Source organism: Vipera ursinii, assembly GCF_947247035.1.
Source record: "Vipera ursinii genome assembly, chromosome: 2".
Lineage (NCBI taxonomy): Eukaryota > Metazoa > Chordata > Lepidosauria > Squamata > Viperidae > Vipera > Vipera ursinii.
In genome coordinates this window covers 292,748,729-292,764,364 of record NC_139513.1, presented here as the reverse complement: position 1 = coordinate 292,764,364, position 15,636 = coordinate 292,748,729, and the positions used below count along the sequence as shown (strand labels likewise).

Sequence of the window (15,636 nt, the reverse complement as noted above, 5' to 3'; positions counted from 1 at the left end):
TGGGTGGTTTTCTTGCAGACGTTTCATGACCCAACTAGGGAACATCATCAGTGCTAGAAGGGAGGGGGGCTTGCGGAGAGGAAGAGGAAGAGGAAGAGAAAGAAAAAGAAAAAGGAAGAGAAAGAAAGAAAGAGAGAAAGAGAAAGAAAGGAAGGAAGAAAGACAGAAAGAAAAAAAGAAGAAAGAAAGAAAGAAAGAAAGAAAGAAAGAAAGAAAGAAAGAAAGAAAGAAAGAAAGAAAGAAAGAAAGAAAGAGATTGTTGGGTCCTTGGTGTTCTCTGAGTTTGCTTGTTTTCTTGCAGACATTCCATGACCCAACTAGGGAACATCATGAATGCTAAGAGGGGGGGGGAGGAGGAGGAGGAGGAGGAGGAGGAGGAAAGGACCGTGGGGTCCTTGGTATGCTCTCAGCTTGAGTATTTCTCTGCAGACCTTTCATTACCCAACTACAGGCAGTCCTGAACTTATGACCGTTTGTCAAGTGGCCGTTCAAAGTTACAACGGCCCTTAAAAAAGTGACCTAGGACCATTTCCCCACACTTATGGCCGTCGTAGCCACCCCCAGGGTCACATGATCAAAATCCAGACGCCTCGCAACTGACTCACATTTGTGAGTCGCGGTGTTCCTGGGGTCATGGCCTCTGGCAAGCCTCTGAGGGGAAGCCAGATGCACTTGGCAACCGTGTGACTAACGTAACCACTGCAGGGAGGGATTCAACTAACAACCAGGGCAGGAAAGGTCGTAAAATGGGGCAAAACCTCGCTGGACACGTCTCCCTTAGCCACAGACGCTTGGGGTTCAACTGTGGCTGTCGTTAAGTCAAGGACTGCCCGTATTCTCCTCCTCCGTTGGTAAACTAGCAAGCTTTGCCGGGCTAAACGTGGTTTCCAAACTGGCGGGAAAGCCACGAAACCTCAACGCGACCCAGAGAAAAGGGAGACACACGAGAGCCGGGCAGCCTCCCTGACCCCCCCCACACACACACCCCGGGGTCCACCCAAGGCCATCCTCCCCGGCCAAGAGCGGCCGAGGGAAAGCAACTCACCCTTTGGTGGGACTCGCTTGGGTGTCCGACATGTAGATGCACTTCCGCTTGGGCGGGGCATCCTCCTCTTCCTCGGAGGAGCTCTCCACCGTGAGATCGATGACGTCCACCTTCTTCTTGCTGGTGTCGCCGGCGGGGCTGGAGCCCCGCTTGCCCATCGTGGCGGCTCCTGGAGCGTGCAGAACTGAGGGGGAAAGACAGCGGTGGCCGTTGAACCCGGCTGACTCGGCCTTCCGTCCTTCTGTGGTCGGTAAGAGGAGGACCCAGATCATTCCTCCCTCCCTCCCTTTTCCTTCCTCCCTCTGAAGGCGCAGTGGTTAGAATGCAGTTATTACAGGCTGACTCTGCCCACAGCCTGGAGTTCGATCCTGATGGGGCTCCAGGTTGACTCAGCCATCCGTCTTTCTGAGGTCGGTAAAAGGAGGACCCAGATCTATCCATCCATCCTTCCTTCCTCCCTGCTGGTGTAGTGGTTAGAATGCAGTTATTCCTTCCTTCCTTCCCTCCTTCCTTCCTTCTCCCTTCCTCCCTGAAGGCGCAGTGGCTAGAATGCAGCATTGCAGGCTGACTCTGCCTACAGCCTGGAGTTCAATCCTGACGGAGCTCAAGGTTAACTCGGCCTTCCGTCCTTCCAAGGTCAGTAAAAGGAGGACCCAGATGGTTGGGGGTAAATAGGCTGACACTGTAAACAGCTTAGAGAGGGCTGTAAAGCAGCATGAAGCGGCATATAAGTCTAAGCGCTACTGCCATCGCTAACTTCACACCGTGTGTAATGCTTTGCGGTGATGCTCTCGTCCACGATTGTTGTTTTTTTACAAAAAAAGTGTGTGTGTGTGTGTGTGTGAGGGGGAAATAGCTGCCTTTTGAGAACGGACAAGGGACCAGGAGAGCTAAGGATCCGTTCACCTGTCTTGGGGAAATTGGTGAAAGAGGGAGGCCATTTTCAATGGGACCCCCTTCCCTTTTACAACCAGCCACTTTTCCTGTCTATTTCTTCAGACTCAGTTTAACTGAAGTTGTACGGGGCTACGTGTGCTCCATGAAGTCAGAAGAGAATCTGTGTTCTTAGCCAAACCTTCCTTCCTTTTTGAGAAAGCTCCTCTCCTGGGGGGGGGGGGGGTCGAAAGCATTCCAAGCAGGTAATTACTGAAGTTTGTCAAAGAAGGGGGGGAAGAAAAAAACACATTTGTGCATACAGTACAACAGTCACACCCACGGCAACAGGGTAAGACACTAGTATGTAAAGCAAACCCCGCTCCCTACTAGCACGGATAACGTTACCTAGTTGGGTAACGAAACACCTGCAAGGGAACCACCCAGCTCAGAGAGCCTGAAGGACCCACAGTACAGGTAATCCCCGAGTTACGAGCGTTCACTTAACGCTCGTTCCAAGTTACGAGACGAGCGCCCCCTAGTGCTTACGAGCAAGTCCCGAAGTTACGAACGCTGCGGCGCCACGGCAAACGTTCGCCCTTCCGAGCGACCGCAGAGGCGCTGCAACACTCACCCTGCTTATTCCCTCCCTCCCCGCCCGCACCCCGGGTCACCCCAGGCGCCTGGCCTTCAATACGCACCCTGCAAAGATCCACACACCCTTGGCTTACTCGGCTGCTCCAGGCCTTCGGTGCGTCTGCGGAGAACGGAGGCCTAAAGTAACGCAAGATCACGCGCGATCAGCGGGGCGAGATCTCAGGCCACGGATCCCGCTTGATCTCATGCTACTTTAGGCCCCGGTTCTCTGCAATGGAGAATGGAACCTAAGCCGTGGGACGCTTCCGCATGCCTCCGGAGGCCGAATAGGGTCGTCCGAAGCCTTTTCCAGGTTGCTGCCATCCGGAGATGAGGCCGTGGGATGCTTCCGTGGCCCAATCTGGGCACCGGAGACCTTCTTCAGGCCGACTAGATCGGGCCACCGAAGGGCCACGGAAGAATCCCCCCGGCCTTACTTCCGGACAGCAGCAACCTGGAAAAGGCCTCCAACGACCCTATTCGGCCTCCGGAGGCATGCGGAAGCGTCCCCCAGCCTTAGATCCGGGCGGCAGCAGGAACCACGGCAGAGACGGATCTTTTCCAGGTGAGTCCGGCACGGCAGGAAGGGAGGTATGAGGTATCTTAGTGGGTTGGGGAGGCCTTAGAGGCCTGTTCCATCATTAGCCCCCCCCACCCCACGGCCTTCCCCACCCTGAGATACCTCATGTGCACTTAACAAGCTGCGTGCGTCCTAACGAGCACGGGAGCGAAATCGTTCGAGGTTCACTCCGAGTTTTCCGAGTTACGAGTGGAATTGGGCAGGCTCCATTCCCCGCGTAACTCGAGGATTACCTGTACTGACAAGAGTTTCTTCTTGAGGTGCAAAAATGCTTTTTTTTACTTGGTCAAACTTTTGCTACTTTTTCCTCCTTAAAATTAATTGCGCCCAGTTCGATAGTGGGACACTGTTGGGGACCAATCTGTCAAAACCCTTATATTTCTGCAGTCATCCAGAAAATAAAAGAGCTTTCATCATCGTATTTTCATTTCAATCTCTGCTGTAGGGCAAAGTTTATTTGGGGATCTCTGACAATATGTTCCCTGTAACTTTTTTGTTTTTTTATTTTATTTAATGAATAAAAAAAAGATAGTGAAAGGAGACCCCCCCCTCTTGGGAACGTTTGTGGACTAGGACAGATGTCAGTAAAGAGTGAAAATAGCAGCCAGGTTGGTCTACTACTTAAGGTGCCAGGCCAGAAAGCAGGAGATGGTGAGTTCTAGTCCCGCCTTAGCCATGAAAGGCAGCTAGGTGACTTTGGGCCAATAACTGGGAAACGGTGAATTCTAGTCCCGCCTTAGACATGAAAGCCACTGGGTGACCTTGGGCCAATCCCCCTCTCTCAGTCCAACCCACCTTGCAGGCTTGTTGTTGTGGAGAAAGTAGGAGGAAGACGTGTTGGATTTGTTCACTGCTTTGGGTTGTTCGTAAAGGCAGGATACAAATCAATCAATCAAATAAAAACAAAAATACTCAAAAAGCAGGGACCTCAGGAAGACCTTCTCCGCCCACCGGAAGGAAGGAAGGCTGGCTGGCTTTTTGTGAAGGCAGCAGTTCCTCTCTCTTAGTTTATGACAACACTCAGGGCTGTAACCACTCACGTAACCTCACCGGTTTCAACTCCAAAGGCCCAGTGGAAAGACTCCCTCCCACATCTGCCTCTGCTCACCTTGCTGTCTGCTTCTGGAAGGGTGTGTTACGGTCTCTTGTCGCTGACAAAAGCTGGAGGAGTACCAAGGTCAGCCCAGATCAGCGGGGGTAACTTTCCCAGGCCAAAGTGCGTGGGTGGGTGGGTGGGTGGGGGAAGAGAACAATCCCTACAAGTTACTTACTTTCTATTTTGGGGCACTGCGGGCTAACAACTTTCAAGGGCTCCTTCTTTGGCCTCATGGGGCACCAGGAACCGTCCTCCTGGAACTTGATCTCGTCCACATCCGTACATTCGTTCAGAATTTCCATGAAGAGCCTAGGAGACAACATTCAATGCTACCATCCCGTTTCCACCAACCCTCCCGATGCTTTCCTTAGGATTTCCTGCCTGAGCAGGGGGTTGGACTAGACCAGTGTTTTTCAACCACTGTTCCGCGGCACACTAGTGTGCCGCGAGATGTTGCCTGGTGTGCCGTGGGAAAAATTGAAAAGTAATTATAAAATACTTTGTGTTTATTTGATTCCTATTCAAGAGAATTACTTTATATATAGTCAATATAGGCACAGAGTTAAATTTTTTAACATTTTCTAATGGTGGAGTGCCTCGTGATTTTTTTCATGAAACAAGTGTGCCTTTGCCCAAAAAAGGTTGAAAAACACTGGACTAGACGACCTCCACGGTCCCTTTCCAACGATTCTGTCCTATTCTTTTCTCCGTTCTATCCTTTCTCCAGTCTCTTCCATTCTAATTCTATCCCATTCCATATTTCCTATCCTATCCTATCCCATTTTACTCCATTCCATTTTCTATTCTGTTCTGTTGTTCTGTTCTATTCCATATTCTATTCTGTTCCATATTTTCTATCCTATCCTCTCCCATTCCATTCCATATTCCCATATGCCATCAACTATTACATGTGCGGCCTTGGAAGGGACGAGGCCTTATCCCGCTTCTTACCCGTCCAGGATGAGGTTCTCGTACATGGCTTTCTTATCGCAGACCGGACAGATCCAGGTCGGCTTCTTCTCGTTCATTTGAAGATAGAGAGCGGCGTCAAAGCACTGCAGGTGAGTGCAAGTCCCAGCCCGGCAGGGGATGGTCAGCCTCATTTTCCCCAGCTGGAGACCCGGGGGGGGGGGGGGGGCAAAGAGAGAGAGATAGGAAGGGGGGGGGAGAGAGAAGAAATTCCATTTTCAGGAAAGGAAACGGGAGGCCTTCGTTTGGAACAAGGGGTCAAACCCCTCCCGAGGCAAGGATCTGAATTAGAGCATCTCCTGCAGACTGGTGTGTGTGTGTGTGTGTGTGTGTGTGTGTGTTCCTGCCATTGCACAAACATGAAGACGATTACTGGAGCAGCTTTTTGCAAACCTTGGCTATTTTAAGAAGGGTGGAGCCTTCAACGCCGAGAATTCCCCCGACTGGCCAAATAACGAATTGTAACGAGGATGCGACGAGCGGGTTGTCTTGTGGTCGACGACGAACTTGCAAGATTGCCAAGCAACTTGGGAGGTGGGCGGACGTCGATTCCCCAGGGGAATTCTGGGAAGGGACGTCCACCCATCTTAAAAGTCGTCAAGGCTGAGAGAGAAACTGTGCTGTTGAAATGCTCTCGTAAAGAATACTTTTTCACCCCACTTTCAGCCAGGAAAAGCATTCAGGTAATTTAAAATTATTATGCAAAACTCGAAGCGGGGGGGGGGGGAAGGAGTTCAAACTTTTGCGGGTCTTTTAAGTGTACAGGTAGTTCCTCGCTTTTGTCCACAAGGGAGTCCAACATTTCTGTTGTTCAGTGAGATATTTAAGTGAGCTCCGCCCCATTTTACGACTTTCCTTGCCACGGTTCTTAACTGAATCGCCACAGCTGATTAGATGGTGTGGCTACGTGGTGTTGGGCTCCGCCACTGACTTGGGCTTGTCAGAAGGGCGATCCCGTGACCCTGGGACACGGCCAAGGTCATAAATATGAACCAGTTGATCGCATGACCACGAGGTTGCTGCAACCGTCGCAAGCGTGAAAAGACGCTCACAGGTCACATTTTACAGTGCCGTTGTAACTCTGAACGGTCGCTAAACGAAACGTTGTAAGTGGAGAACTACCTGTGCTTTAAACCTAACTCCCCTTTCTCAAGCTCTTCTCTTACAAATTAAGTGTCAGAATCCATTTATATCCCATTCATAAAACTCTATCTGTATAGAGTCTTGTACCTCCCCCTGGATTCTGCCATTTTCCAAGGAGGAGAAGAGAGGATGTGTATTCAGACTGCCGGGAGGCTGTGTCTTCAAAGACCAGGGGAAGAACCTTTGAACTGAGAACAACAAAAGAAGGGGGGGGAAAGAGATCTGGTTTGTATCTCCGATTAGAATCTCTAAAGGAAGAGAGCAATTGTCATGAAGACACGAGAGTTCCCTCTTTCCCATGGAAGGATTTGACACCTGAATTTTAAATGATCCAGGACAAACCAGATGGCTTGGAGGGAGGGGGTTTGACCCGGGGACTCTTTAAAAAAGCACCAAACTGTAACAATGCCAGATCCTGTCTTGTATTTCCACAATCGATCATGTCTTAGTAAAAACCCCTTTGGGACAAGACCTGGCTCCAAGAGTTCTTTATTTTCCTAAGATGTGGGTTGGGGTGGGTCCTGACATTAAGTCCAATTCACTGAGCGTCTTTGTTACTCTTCCTTGCGGTCTTTCTCCACCTTTCTCGCAGTGTGTTGTCTTGAGGAGGGTTGAACAACACAGGAGAGAAGGAATTATTACTCCCTGTGAATTAAACTTTATTCTTGGGGCAGCCTAAGCCTGGCCTTGCAGCTATGCTGGTTTATGCTGAGCCTGTCACCATACAGAATTCCAAAATCCTTTTCGCTAATACGATTACTAGACGTAGGTGTCCGCCCTACTCCAAATAGGCCTTCAATTTCCATTCCCGGAATGGAAACCTTTTCATCTTATTCGGTATCAAATTACATTTTCCCACTGATTTATTTCACTTTCGTTTTATCCTGGCTTGATCAGGGCAGAGATTCCTCTACTGATGAACTTGGAAGCTACACATTTTCAGGCAACTCCTGAAAATGCCAGGAGGTGTGCTGTAAATCAAGAGGTCTCCAGCTTTTCTCGGTTGACGGACTGGAGGGAAAAGGAAGGGGAAGCATTTTACGTGCGCGCGCACACACACACACACACAAGCGGGTGCCACGGGCACGCGCGACGCAAACAGGGCGTCCACGTGACACTCGCTACCACCCCATTTTTACCGCACAGGCACTAGCACCATCCCGTTTTTGCTGTGTTGTGCCCCGTTTTCACGCTGTGTGGCACCCCCATTTGCATAGTGGTGCGAGTGGGGGTGAGTGCGTGCACTGGTCAGCCTGTTCTGCAGCCTGGTGGCCACTAGGCCACGGCCTGGTAGTGGGCCGCGGACCGCAGATTGGGGACCTGTTATAGCGTGTTTTGAAGTCCAAGCAGAAAATGTACCTTCCACATAATGTTACACATAAAACTGCAGCCAGAGCAATCCAGACATTTAAGTAATGTGGCTTTACCCCCAAAGCAGAAGCTTAATTCAACAAAAAAAAGAAAAACCAGAGGCTTCCTCCTAGCTTTACTTACAGGACACATCAATGATACTCGCAGGCTGGTTGTAGCAATTTCACTATCTGGGTCAGCAGTGAGTTTTTCTTTAACTGGGAGGGGGGAAAAAGACAGAAGCATTAAAAATGCAGACTGCAAATACGATCACTAATAACATACAACTGCTAATAAAAATAATGCTTTACCTGCTTATTTGAAAATCCAACATAATATTATTTAATATTAATTTAATTTAGTATTAAACTCTTTTAAAAAACAACGAAGCTCTGTGGTACAACGCTTGAAAATTCTGCAATCAGAATTTGGAGGCTTGGCAACTGGCGTGTCTTTACGACGGTTGCAGTGCCCGGGGTGGGGGAGTTATCACGTGATCCCCTTTTGCGACCTTCTGACAAGCAATGTCAATGGGGGGAACCGGATCCGCTTAACGACCGTGTTGCTAATTGAACTGCAGTGTTTCACTCAACAACTGTGGCCAGAAAGATTGCCAAATGGGGCAAAATTCACTTCACAAATGTTTCGCTTAGCAACAGAAATTTTGGCCTCTCAGTCGTAATTCAAGGACTACTTTTTATGCGCTGCCTCCAGTGTCAAATTAAGGCATCTGGAGGAATGGGTTAGCAATGGAAATTTTGGGCTAAACTGATTGTAAGTTGAAATCCACCTGCCTACGGTCAACTTCTCTGCATTTTAAAGGTTGCCCGGAAACTTTTTAGCCTGTTTTTTATATTTTGTCAGCTCTGAAACAAAAGCCGTCATTTTATTCTACCGATAATCTTGTAAGACGATGATGGAAATATTCACAACCGTGCGAAACTCTTTTGGTGTGGAACTACCCAAATGTTTTCCTCCAAGGACATTGGCTGGAGAAAACCGGAGCCCAATGACAGATTCCTGAAATCAAATAAATAAAAATAAAAATGCAAGTATGGCTTTACTCACTCAGCGCCCGAGAATGATCAGGGTTTCTGATGCCCTTCAATTTTAGTCTCTGGAGCAACATGGCGGAAGTCAGCTGGCGCACTAGATACACGGACATTGAGTAATTCTACAGGGGGGGGGGGGAAATCATAAAAGAATGAGCGAGGCCTAGTAGGTGCTGAAGAATTAACACACTCCAGGGTGTAAGGGTGCGGGTCTATACAGATGTTGTATATAGTATGTTTAAATGTGTCATGCATGCGTACACTTGGAGAGCAAGCCACTAAATTTCATTTTTAATGTGCGCCGTTGCGACCGCAGTAAAAAAAAAAAAGAAAATAAAGGTTATCGTTATCGCCAGCCGCATCGCCAACTTTAACCTGCAGCAGTGTTTCTCAACCTTGGCAACTTCTAAGATGGGTGGACTTCCATTCCCAGAATTCCTCAGCCAGGAGAAAAAAAAAAAAGGGAAAAAAAGACTGAAAAGACAGCTTACAGTTTTACCTTTCCAATTTCAGAGGTCCAGGATATAGAAATCTGGTTTGGCACCGCAGAGGAGAGTCTAACTAACGACGTGATATTCAAGGGACGCCCAGGCCGCTTCTGTTCAATTCCGTTTTTAGGTGGAGGCGCGTAGCCCTGAAAAACACAGCATTTTCCCCCTTCTTTATTTTCCTGTCGGGATTTATTTTTAGCCCGCCTTTATTATTTTTATAAATAACTCAAGGCAGCAAATGTTATCTAATGCAGGGGTCCCCAACCCACCCCGGTCTGGGGACCAGTACCGGGCCGCAGCATGCCAGCAACTGGTCCGCACAAACAAGTAAAGTATGCAGGCAGCACACAAAACCACGCACCCTCCGGTCCGTGGAAAAACCTCTCTCCACGGAACCGGTGGTCCCTGGTGCCCAAAAGGCTGGGGGTCTCCGTCCTAAGGAATCTCTTTTGGGATATAGGCCGCGGCGTAATTTATCTAAAATTACGAAGGAGTTCGACTGACTCTCTCAGAAGCATTAAGCATGCCCTTAGTTCCTCCGAGGTATTTGCTGCAAAGCTGAGTGAAATGTATTGCCCTGGAGCTCCTTCCCACATTACGTAAGACGGTCCCTTGTGACTCAGTGACGTATTTGGGGGCAGCAAAAAGGCCAAAATGCCTTAAGCCATCCGGAGTTACAAGGGGATTCAAAACACCATTATCACAGGTTATAGGCAGCCCTGGAACTGTCTCCCTTCTCGCCTTTTTCTTCTCAAGTAGGAAAGGAAAATTAGAACAAGAAGTGCCAAGATGTACAGTTATTTCTTGCAAATACAGGTGGCCATAGTTGAGTCCCAAACTTCTGTTGCTAAGTGAGGCAGTTGTTACGTGAATTTCACCCCATCTTATGACCTTTCTTGCCACAGTTCTTTTTTTTATTAAATAATATTTTCTATTTTTACAAATCATAAGTGCTTAGTAAACAAAGTGTTGTCTGGGTCCATTTTTTACTTAATAACACACATTAAATTCCTAATCTCTACCTCTTTTTTCCGGCCAATGATAAACTACATCCCATATTTAAAATTATCCTATGTCTTCTTTTTCTTTATCCTTCACTATCGGGAGTTGGCCTAGATGACCTCCAAGGTCCCTTCCAACTTTATTATTGTTAATTATTATTATCAATCTGTCCATTTCTACACAGTCCGGGGTTTTCTTGTTCATCCCTTCTTCAGGTAACGTTTCTCCCTTTTTCCAGCACTAAGCAAACGCCATTCTTACTGCTATTATTACATGCAACATTAAGTACATGCTTCCTCGTCGTATTTTTTTTTCTAATATTATGCCTAAGAAAAAATAGTTCCAGTTTCTAACATCTTTTCTAGCCAACTCATATCTCAATTGTATTTGCAACCGAGGCCATCTTATTATTATTCTTGCCGCAGTTGTTAAGTGCAACACTGCAGTTGTTAGTAACATGGTTGTAAAGTGAATCTGGCTTTGAAACCGACTTTGTCAGAAGGTCACAAAAGGGGACCCAGGGACTGTCATAAATGTGAACCAGTTGCCTAGCATCTGAATCTTGATCATGTGACCCCTGGGGATACTGCAATTGCAACGGCCGCAAGTGTGAAAAATGGTACCGTTAATTTTGAACTGTCACTAAACGAATGGTTAAGTCGAGAACTTTGTCGCAGTTTCTGTTCACAGATTATTTTTTTTTGATGTATTAACTGTTCTCAGGACGGATCCAAATATTCCAGCGGACCACCTACCTCAGGGTGTCCAACCTTGGCAACTTTTTAAGGCCTGTGGACTTCAACTCCCAGCATTCCCCAGCCCGTCAGAAGTCCACAGGTCTTAAAAGATGCCAGTCTTGGACAGCCCTGATCGACAATGACGTTAAACTCAGGAGATTTAAGTACAAAGGCAAAGCAAAGTTCAGTTTTGGGCAGAGGAGGACTTTATTTATTTATTTTTAAAACACGTTTATATTTTCTTTTTAAAACGGTGAATCACCCAGCGTCGCGAACTTGAGAAGGGCATCCGTATACGTTAAAATAATAAACACATCTAAATAACTCAGTAACCATACCGGCAAAGGGAAGAGCTTCCCGTTCACTTTTATGCATAAACTACTGGGGTAGTTGTCCTCTTGAGGGCAGCTTGTTTCTGCTAGGCATAGTCTATTTGCACACAAAAAAAAAAAGAAAGAAAAAAGAAAAACTTGTTCAGTCAGCGAATTTCAGTTACCGTTCGTTCCAGTTAAGGAAGGCAGTAGGGCTACGTTATCGTAAGAAAAGATGGAAGTCACCTGAGTTGAACCTGCACCGTGTAATCTCGTCTGCCTCCAGGCAAAAAGTCCCTGTAGCAATGGAAACAGAAATTGGTTTAAGACAGATGCCATCTCTCTGACCTCCATCTTTCAACATGGAACTTGCTCCTGGCCAGTGATCCACCACTTCAATAAAGACCAGAGAGGCGGACACGTTTATAAAAAAACAGTTTTCTCCCCATATTATTGCGAGTTATGTTCAGACAACGTACAACCGTCTTTCCCAGTGGCAGGAAATAAAAAAACATCGAGGAAAGTTGACAGGCTTGTTCAGGGGTACGAAATCTCAAGAGGACGAATGACCACATTTATTAACATTGTCCTGTCTGAAGCCAGGGGCAACTGTAATCTAAGTACACCGTGAGCGTGATAGGCCGTTAATCACCGTAGCCTTGTCAGCTGCATGTGTCAGCTGAAGATGTAAGCTAAGTGCTATTATCCAGACCTGTAGGATCCAGTTTTTCCTGCAACGTGCTTTGTGACTGACATTGCTGAGTTAAAAACGTTCGGTAGCCAAAAGATCCGTTTGTCGGGATTAAAGTTTGGACCATTGAGCTCTGAGCTGCAACAAATGTTCTCTCCTATTGGTGAAGATCTATTCCAGCAATGGCCAAGTTGGCACAAAAATGACCAATCAAAATATTCAGTGACAAATGACCATTTTTCCTTCCTTCTTTTTTTTGACTAGGGCTATTGAAACTGGAGCAGGATGCTTCATCAATTTACTAGGATCGCTCGGCTTAGTATGAAGTGACCTACGACAACAGGAGTCTGTCTCCATCCTTGGCAACTTTAAATCTTGTGGACTTCAATTCCCAGAATTCCCCAGCCAGTGCTGAGGAATTTTTAAGTCCACGTCTTAAAAGTTACCAAAGTTGGAGACCCCTGTACTACAAGTTTGCAATTAAGCCCTTTCTTGTAGCCCAAACTGGGTCTATACCTGTAGCGTAGGTATAAAAATCAAACCAGCCTTGGAAGAAAATTAGATTTTAAAAAATTGCCGTGTGTGTGTGCGTGCGTGCGCGTGTGTATAACTATTCATTGTGGACAATGCAGTAGTATGAGAAATCTTAGCATTGTATCCTATTTTGCATGCTGGTTTCTGGTGAGGTTCTCAACTGGACCGTAGGACTGCAAAAAAAATAATAAAAAAAATAAAATTAAATTAAAAATCCCCCGGCCCATTTAGGCCAGGGACATATGAATGAATCCTGCCTTTGTTGTCAAGCCTTAATAAGCAGCAACCCACCCCCTTTCTGAACAGCTCAAACAGAGAGACCGCCTGCATCTAGGATGAATTTATTGTCACGTGTTACACATTTGCAGAAACTCAAGGCCATAAATGCCAGTGGGAGGGGTAAAAATGCCCACTGGCAAAAGGAAAAAAATAAAAGCAAAAAACATCAGTGAGGATGAATAAAAATGCAAAATGAAAAGGCTAAACCACCGCTGACAGATAGGAACAAATAAAATTAAAAGGAGGAAATGGGGCCCCATTTAAAGGAAAGCTTGAAAAAATGCTGAAGAGTCAACCATTTCCAGAGGTCCTACGGCAGTCAAAGTTGTAGTGAGGGAAAAGGCCTTCAAATGGTATCAACGGAATATTCTGACTTTAGAGGTTTTCAACAAAGGTATCAGTGCGAATCTCTGAAAGCAGGATGAAAAAACAGAGAGTTTGTGGGTTTTTTTGGTAAATAACTGTCCCTAGAGTTCAGCTTTGCTGTTCACTCCTTTCGATGTATCAAAGTCTGTTTTCTTGGACATGAGTTGTATGAGAATTGGTATAAATTAATGGTTAATTTTGAATTTATTTCAATTAGGTACATATCAATTCTGTAAGTATATGTCCCTAACAGTGTACGCAGGTAATCATATATACATTTTTTCTCTTGACAGAAATAATGGAGCTTCAGGTATAACCGCAAAACAAAATATTACATGGTCTGCTAATCCAATTGTGCTTCCGTTTGAATTCATAGAATAAATATTCTTATCTTTTATGACTCATGGACTTCAACTCCCAGAATGCTGACTCAGGAATTCTGGGAGTTGAAGTCCATGAGTCATAAAAGAGCCGAGGTGGCCTACCCCTGGAATAGGCATTGTGTAAAACAAATCCCCTAGCTTTCTCTGTAAACAGTGATGATTTTCTAGTTTAAAGTTTCAGAGGGACAGGAATTCAGTAACATTTGAAGCATAGCCAAGCCAATTTAGAATCCTCACCAAATTTCAGCTACGATGTGCACATCCAAAATCCAAAGCAAGAAATATTAACTATCAATTACATGCTTTACTTCTAACAAATCATATCACGTTAGTTTTAGGGCTGCGCGCACTTTGAATATAATTCAGAAAAAAAGCAGGGGCTGGATCAACCCGTTTCTGCTTTTAAGTAAACCTGCAGTCTCCCTAAAAACGGAATTAGATTTAATAAGTGAGCTTCTTAAAAAAGAGCCGTATTTTTTCCCCAAGGTCAGATTATGAAAAATAATAGACTGCTTTAATAAACAGCAAAAATGTGCTACTTTGAATTATTTTCAAAGTGTGCACGACATTGTTTTCAAAATTTGGTTTGCGTAACAAAAATCTGAAATATATACTTGCAGACACTGGGGAAGGCAACTAACAACACAAGATAAATAAAGGCCAGGAAGTTAACTATTTTGCTTTGAGAGAACTCACAAAATGCCCAGTACCTAAGCAAGTATTGGGAGATAAAATGTCTTAAGGTAGTTTTCCACGATAAGAAAATGAGCCCAAGGAAATTCAGACCAAGCTTTCTGCTATTACCTGGAAATGCAGATTTCTCTGACTTGTTGAGGTGTTAAAGCAAAAATAAAGAACTTCTCCTGGAACCTCTGAATACTGCTCTGTACTAAAGAGAAAGAGAGAGGAGAGATTTTTGAGCTAAATACAGGAAATCTCTTCTGACTGAGGCAAAACACACGGAACTGTCAATGCACAGTAAAGAAAGCTCCCACCCATAACTGTCAGATGTGCGCTAAGAAAGCTCTAAAGCTCAAATGCCCCTATCCTTTCTCAAAAACCGATGTATTTACATCCTTCGGGAACTTGGTAAGTGCACAACTTTACAGTAATCGTAACAGAGAATAGATTTGCACCTGAGCAGCTGGTAAGTTTTATTTATTTTAATTCCATTTATATCCCGCCCTTCTCCGAAGACTCAGGGCGGCTTACAAGCTTAGCAGTAGCCTTCATTCTATGTATATGCCTGCTTATTAGGGCTTTCACACACACCCCAAGCGGCATTATTACAAAGTCAGCTTAATTGCCCCCAACAATCTGGGTCCTCATTTTACCGACCTCGGGAGGATGGAAGGCTGAGTCAACCTTGAGCCTGGTGGGATGCGAACCTGCAATAATTGCAGGCAGCTGGTGTTACTTAAGGAGGCATTAGCCCACTGCTCCACCAAGGCTCTAGTAGTATGAAGCCATTCCAACTCCACCAAGTTGCAAGTAGTATGAAGAAAAAAACGTTCTCTACTTACAGATGGCTAAGAAACTACATTAATAATAAATGCTTAAACCACGTACAGGATTCTATGTATCTAAAGGAGACAGGATAAGGACTTTGAAAGACAGATCTTATACCTGCTTTCCAAACGTACTGCACAATCAGAACTACGCGAATATTATATTATATTTATTTATTTATTTATTTATTTATTAGTTTTTATAAACCGCCCTTCTCCCGAGGGACTCGGGGCGGTGTACAGAGGAAGGAAGGTCTACAGATGAACAATAAAAAGTAATAAAAACAATATTGAAAACAAACTGGGACCCCAATTAACGCTATCATGCCAGGCCGGACTGCTGGAACAGGAAAGTTTTTAAGTCGCGTCGGAAGGTACGGAGGTCGGGGGCTATAGCTCTTCTTTTTTTAAAGGTTACCGTCCTGAAAATGGGAGCACTGATCAGGTGGAACATTTAACAGTCCCACAATTCTATGTTAGTCTTTGTCTGGATTGGAAACAATAATCAAGGCGGTTTGGCATGGAAAAAGTTCAGAGAAAAGCAACTAAGATGATCCAAAGCCTGGAGACTAAAACATACGAAGAACGGC

General features: G+C 45.7%; 1 protein-coding gene across 6 annotated transcripts in view; it reads right to left on the bottom strand.

The window, feature by feature from the left end:
• PIAS2 (protein inhibitor of activated STAT 2) overlaps positions 1–15,636 on the bottom strand; it is a 75,339-nt gene that overhangs the window by 51,433 nt on the left and 8,270 nt on the right. For all 6 annotated transcript variants that reach the window (XM_083354843.1, XM_083354845.1, XM_083354846.1 and 3 more), the window contains exons 3-11: positions 14,343–14,427; positions 11,532–11,582; positions 11,313–11,403; positions 9,244–9,378; positions 8,761–8,866; positions 7,837–7,910; positions 5,182–5,342; positions 4,406–4,539; positions 1,046–1,229 (exon numbers count right to left, since the gene is read on the bottom strand). In XM_083354843.1, coding sequence (XP_083210969.1) covers positions 1,046–1,229; positions 4,406–4,539; positions 5,182–5,342; positions 7,837–7,910; positions 8,761–8,866; positions 9,244–9,378; positions 11,313–11,403; positions 11,532–11,582; positions 14,343–14,427 — 1,021 coding nt within the window. The remainder of the gene's footprint in view (positions 1–1,045; positions 1,230–4,405; positions 4,540–5,181; positions 5,343–7,836; positions 7,911–8,760; positions 8,867–9,243; positions 9,379–11,312; positions 11,404–11,531; positions 11,583–14,342; positions 14,428–15,636) is intronic.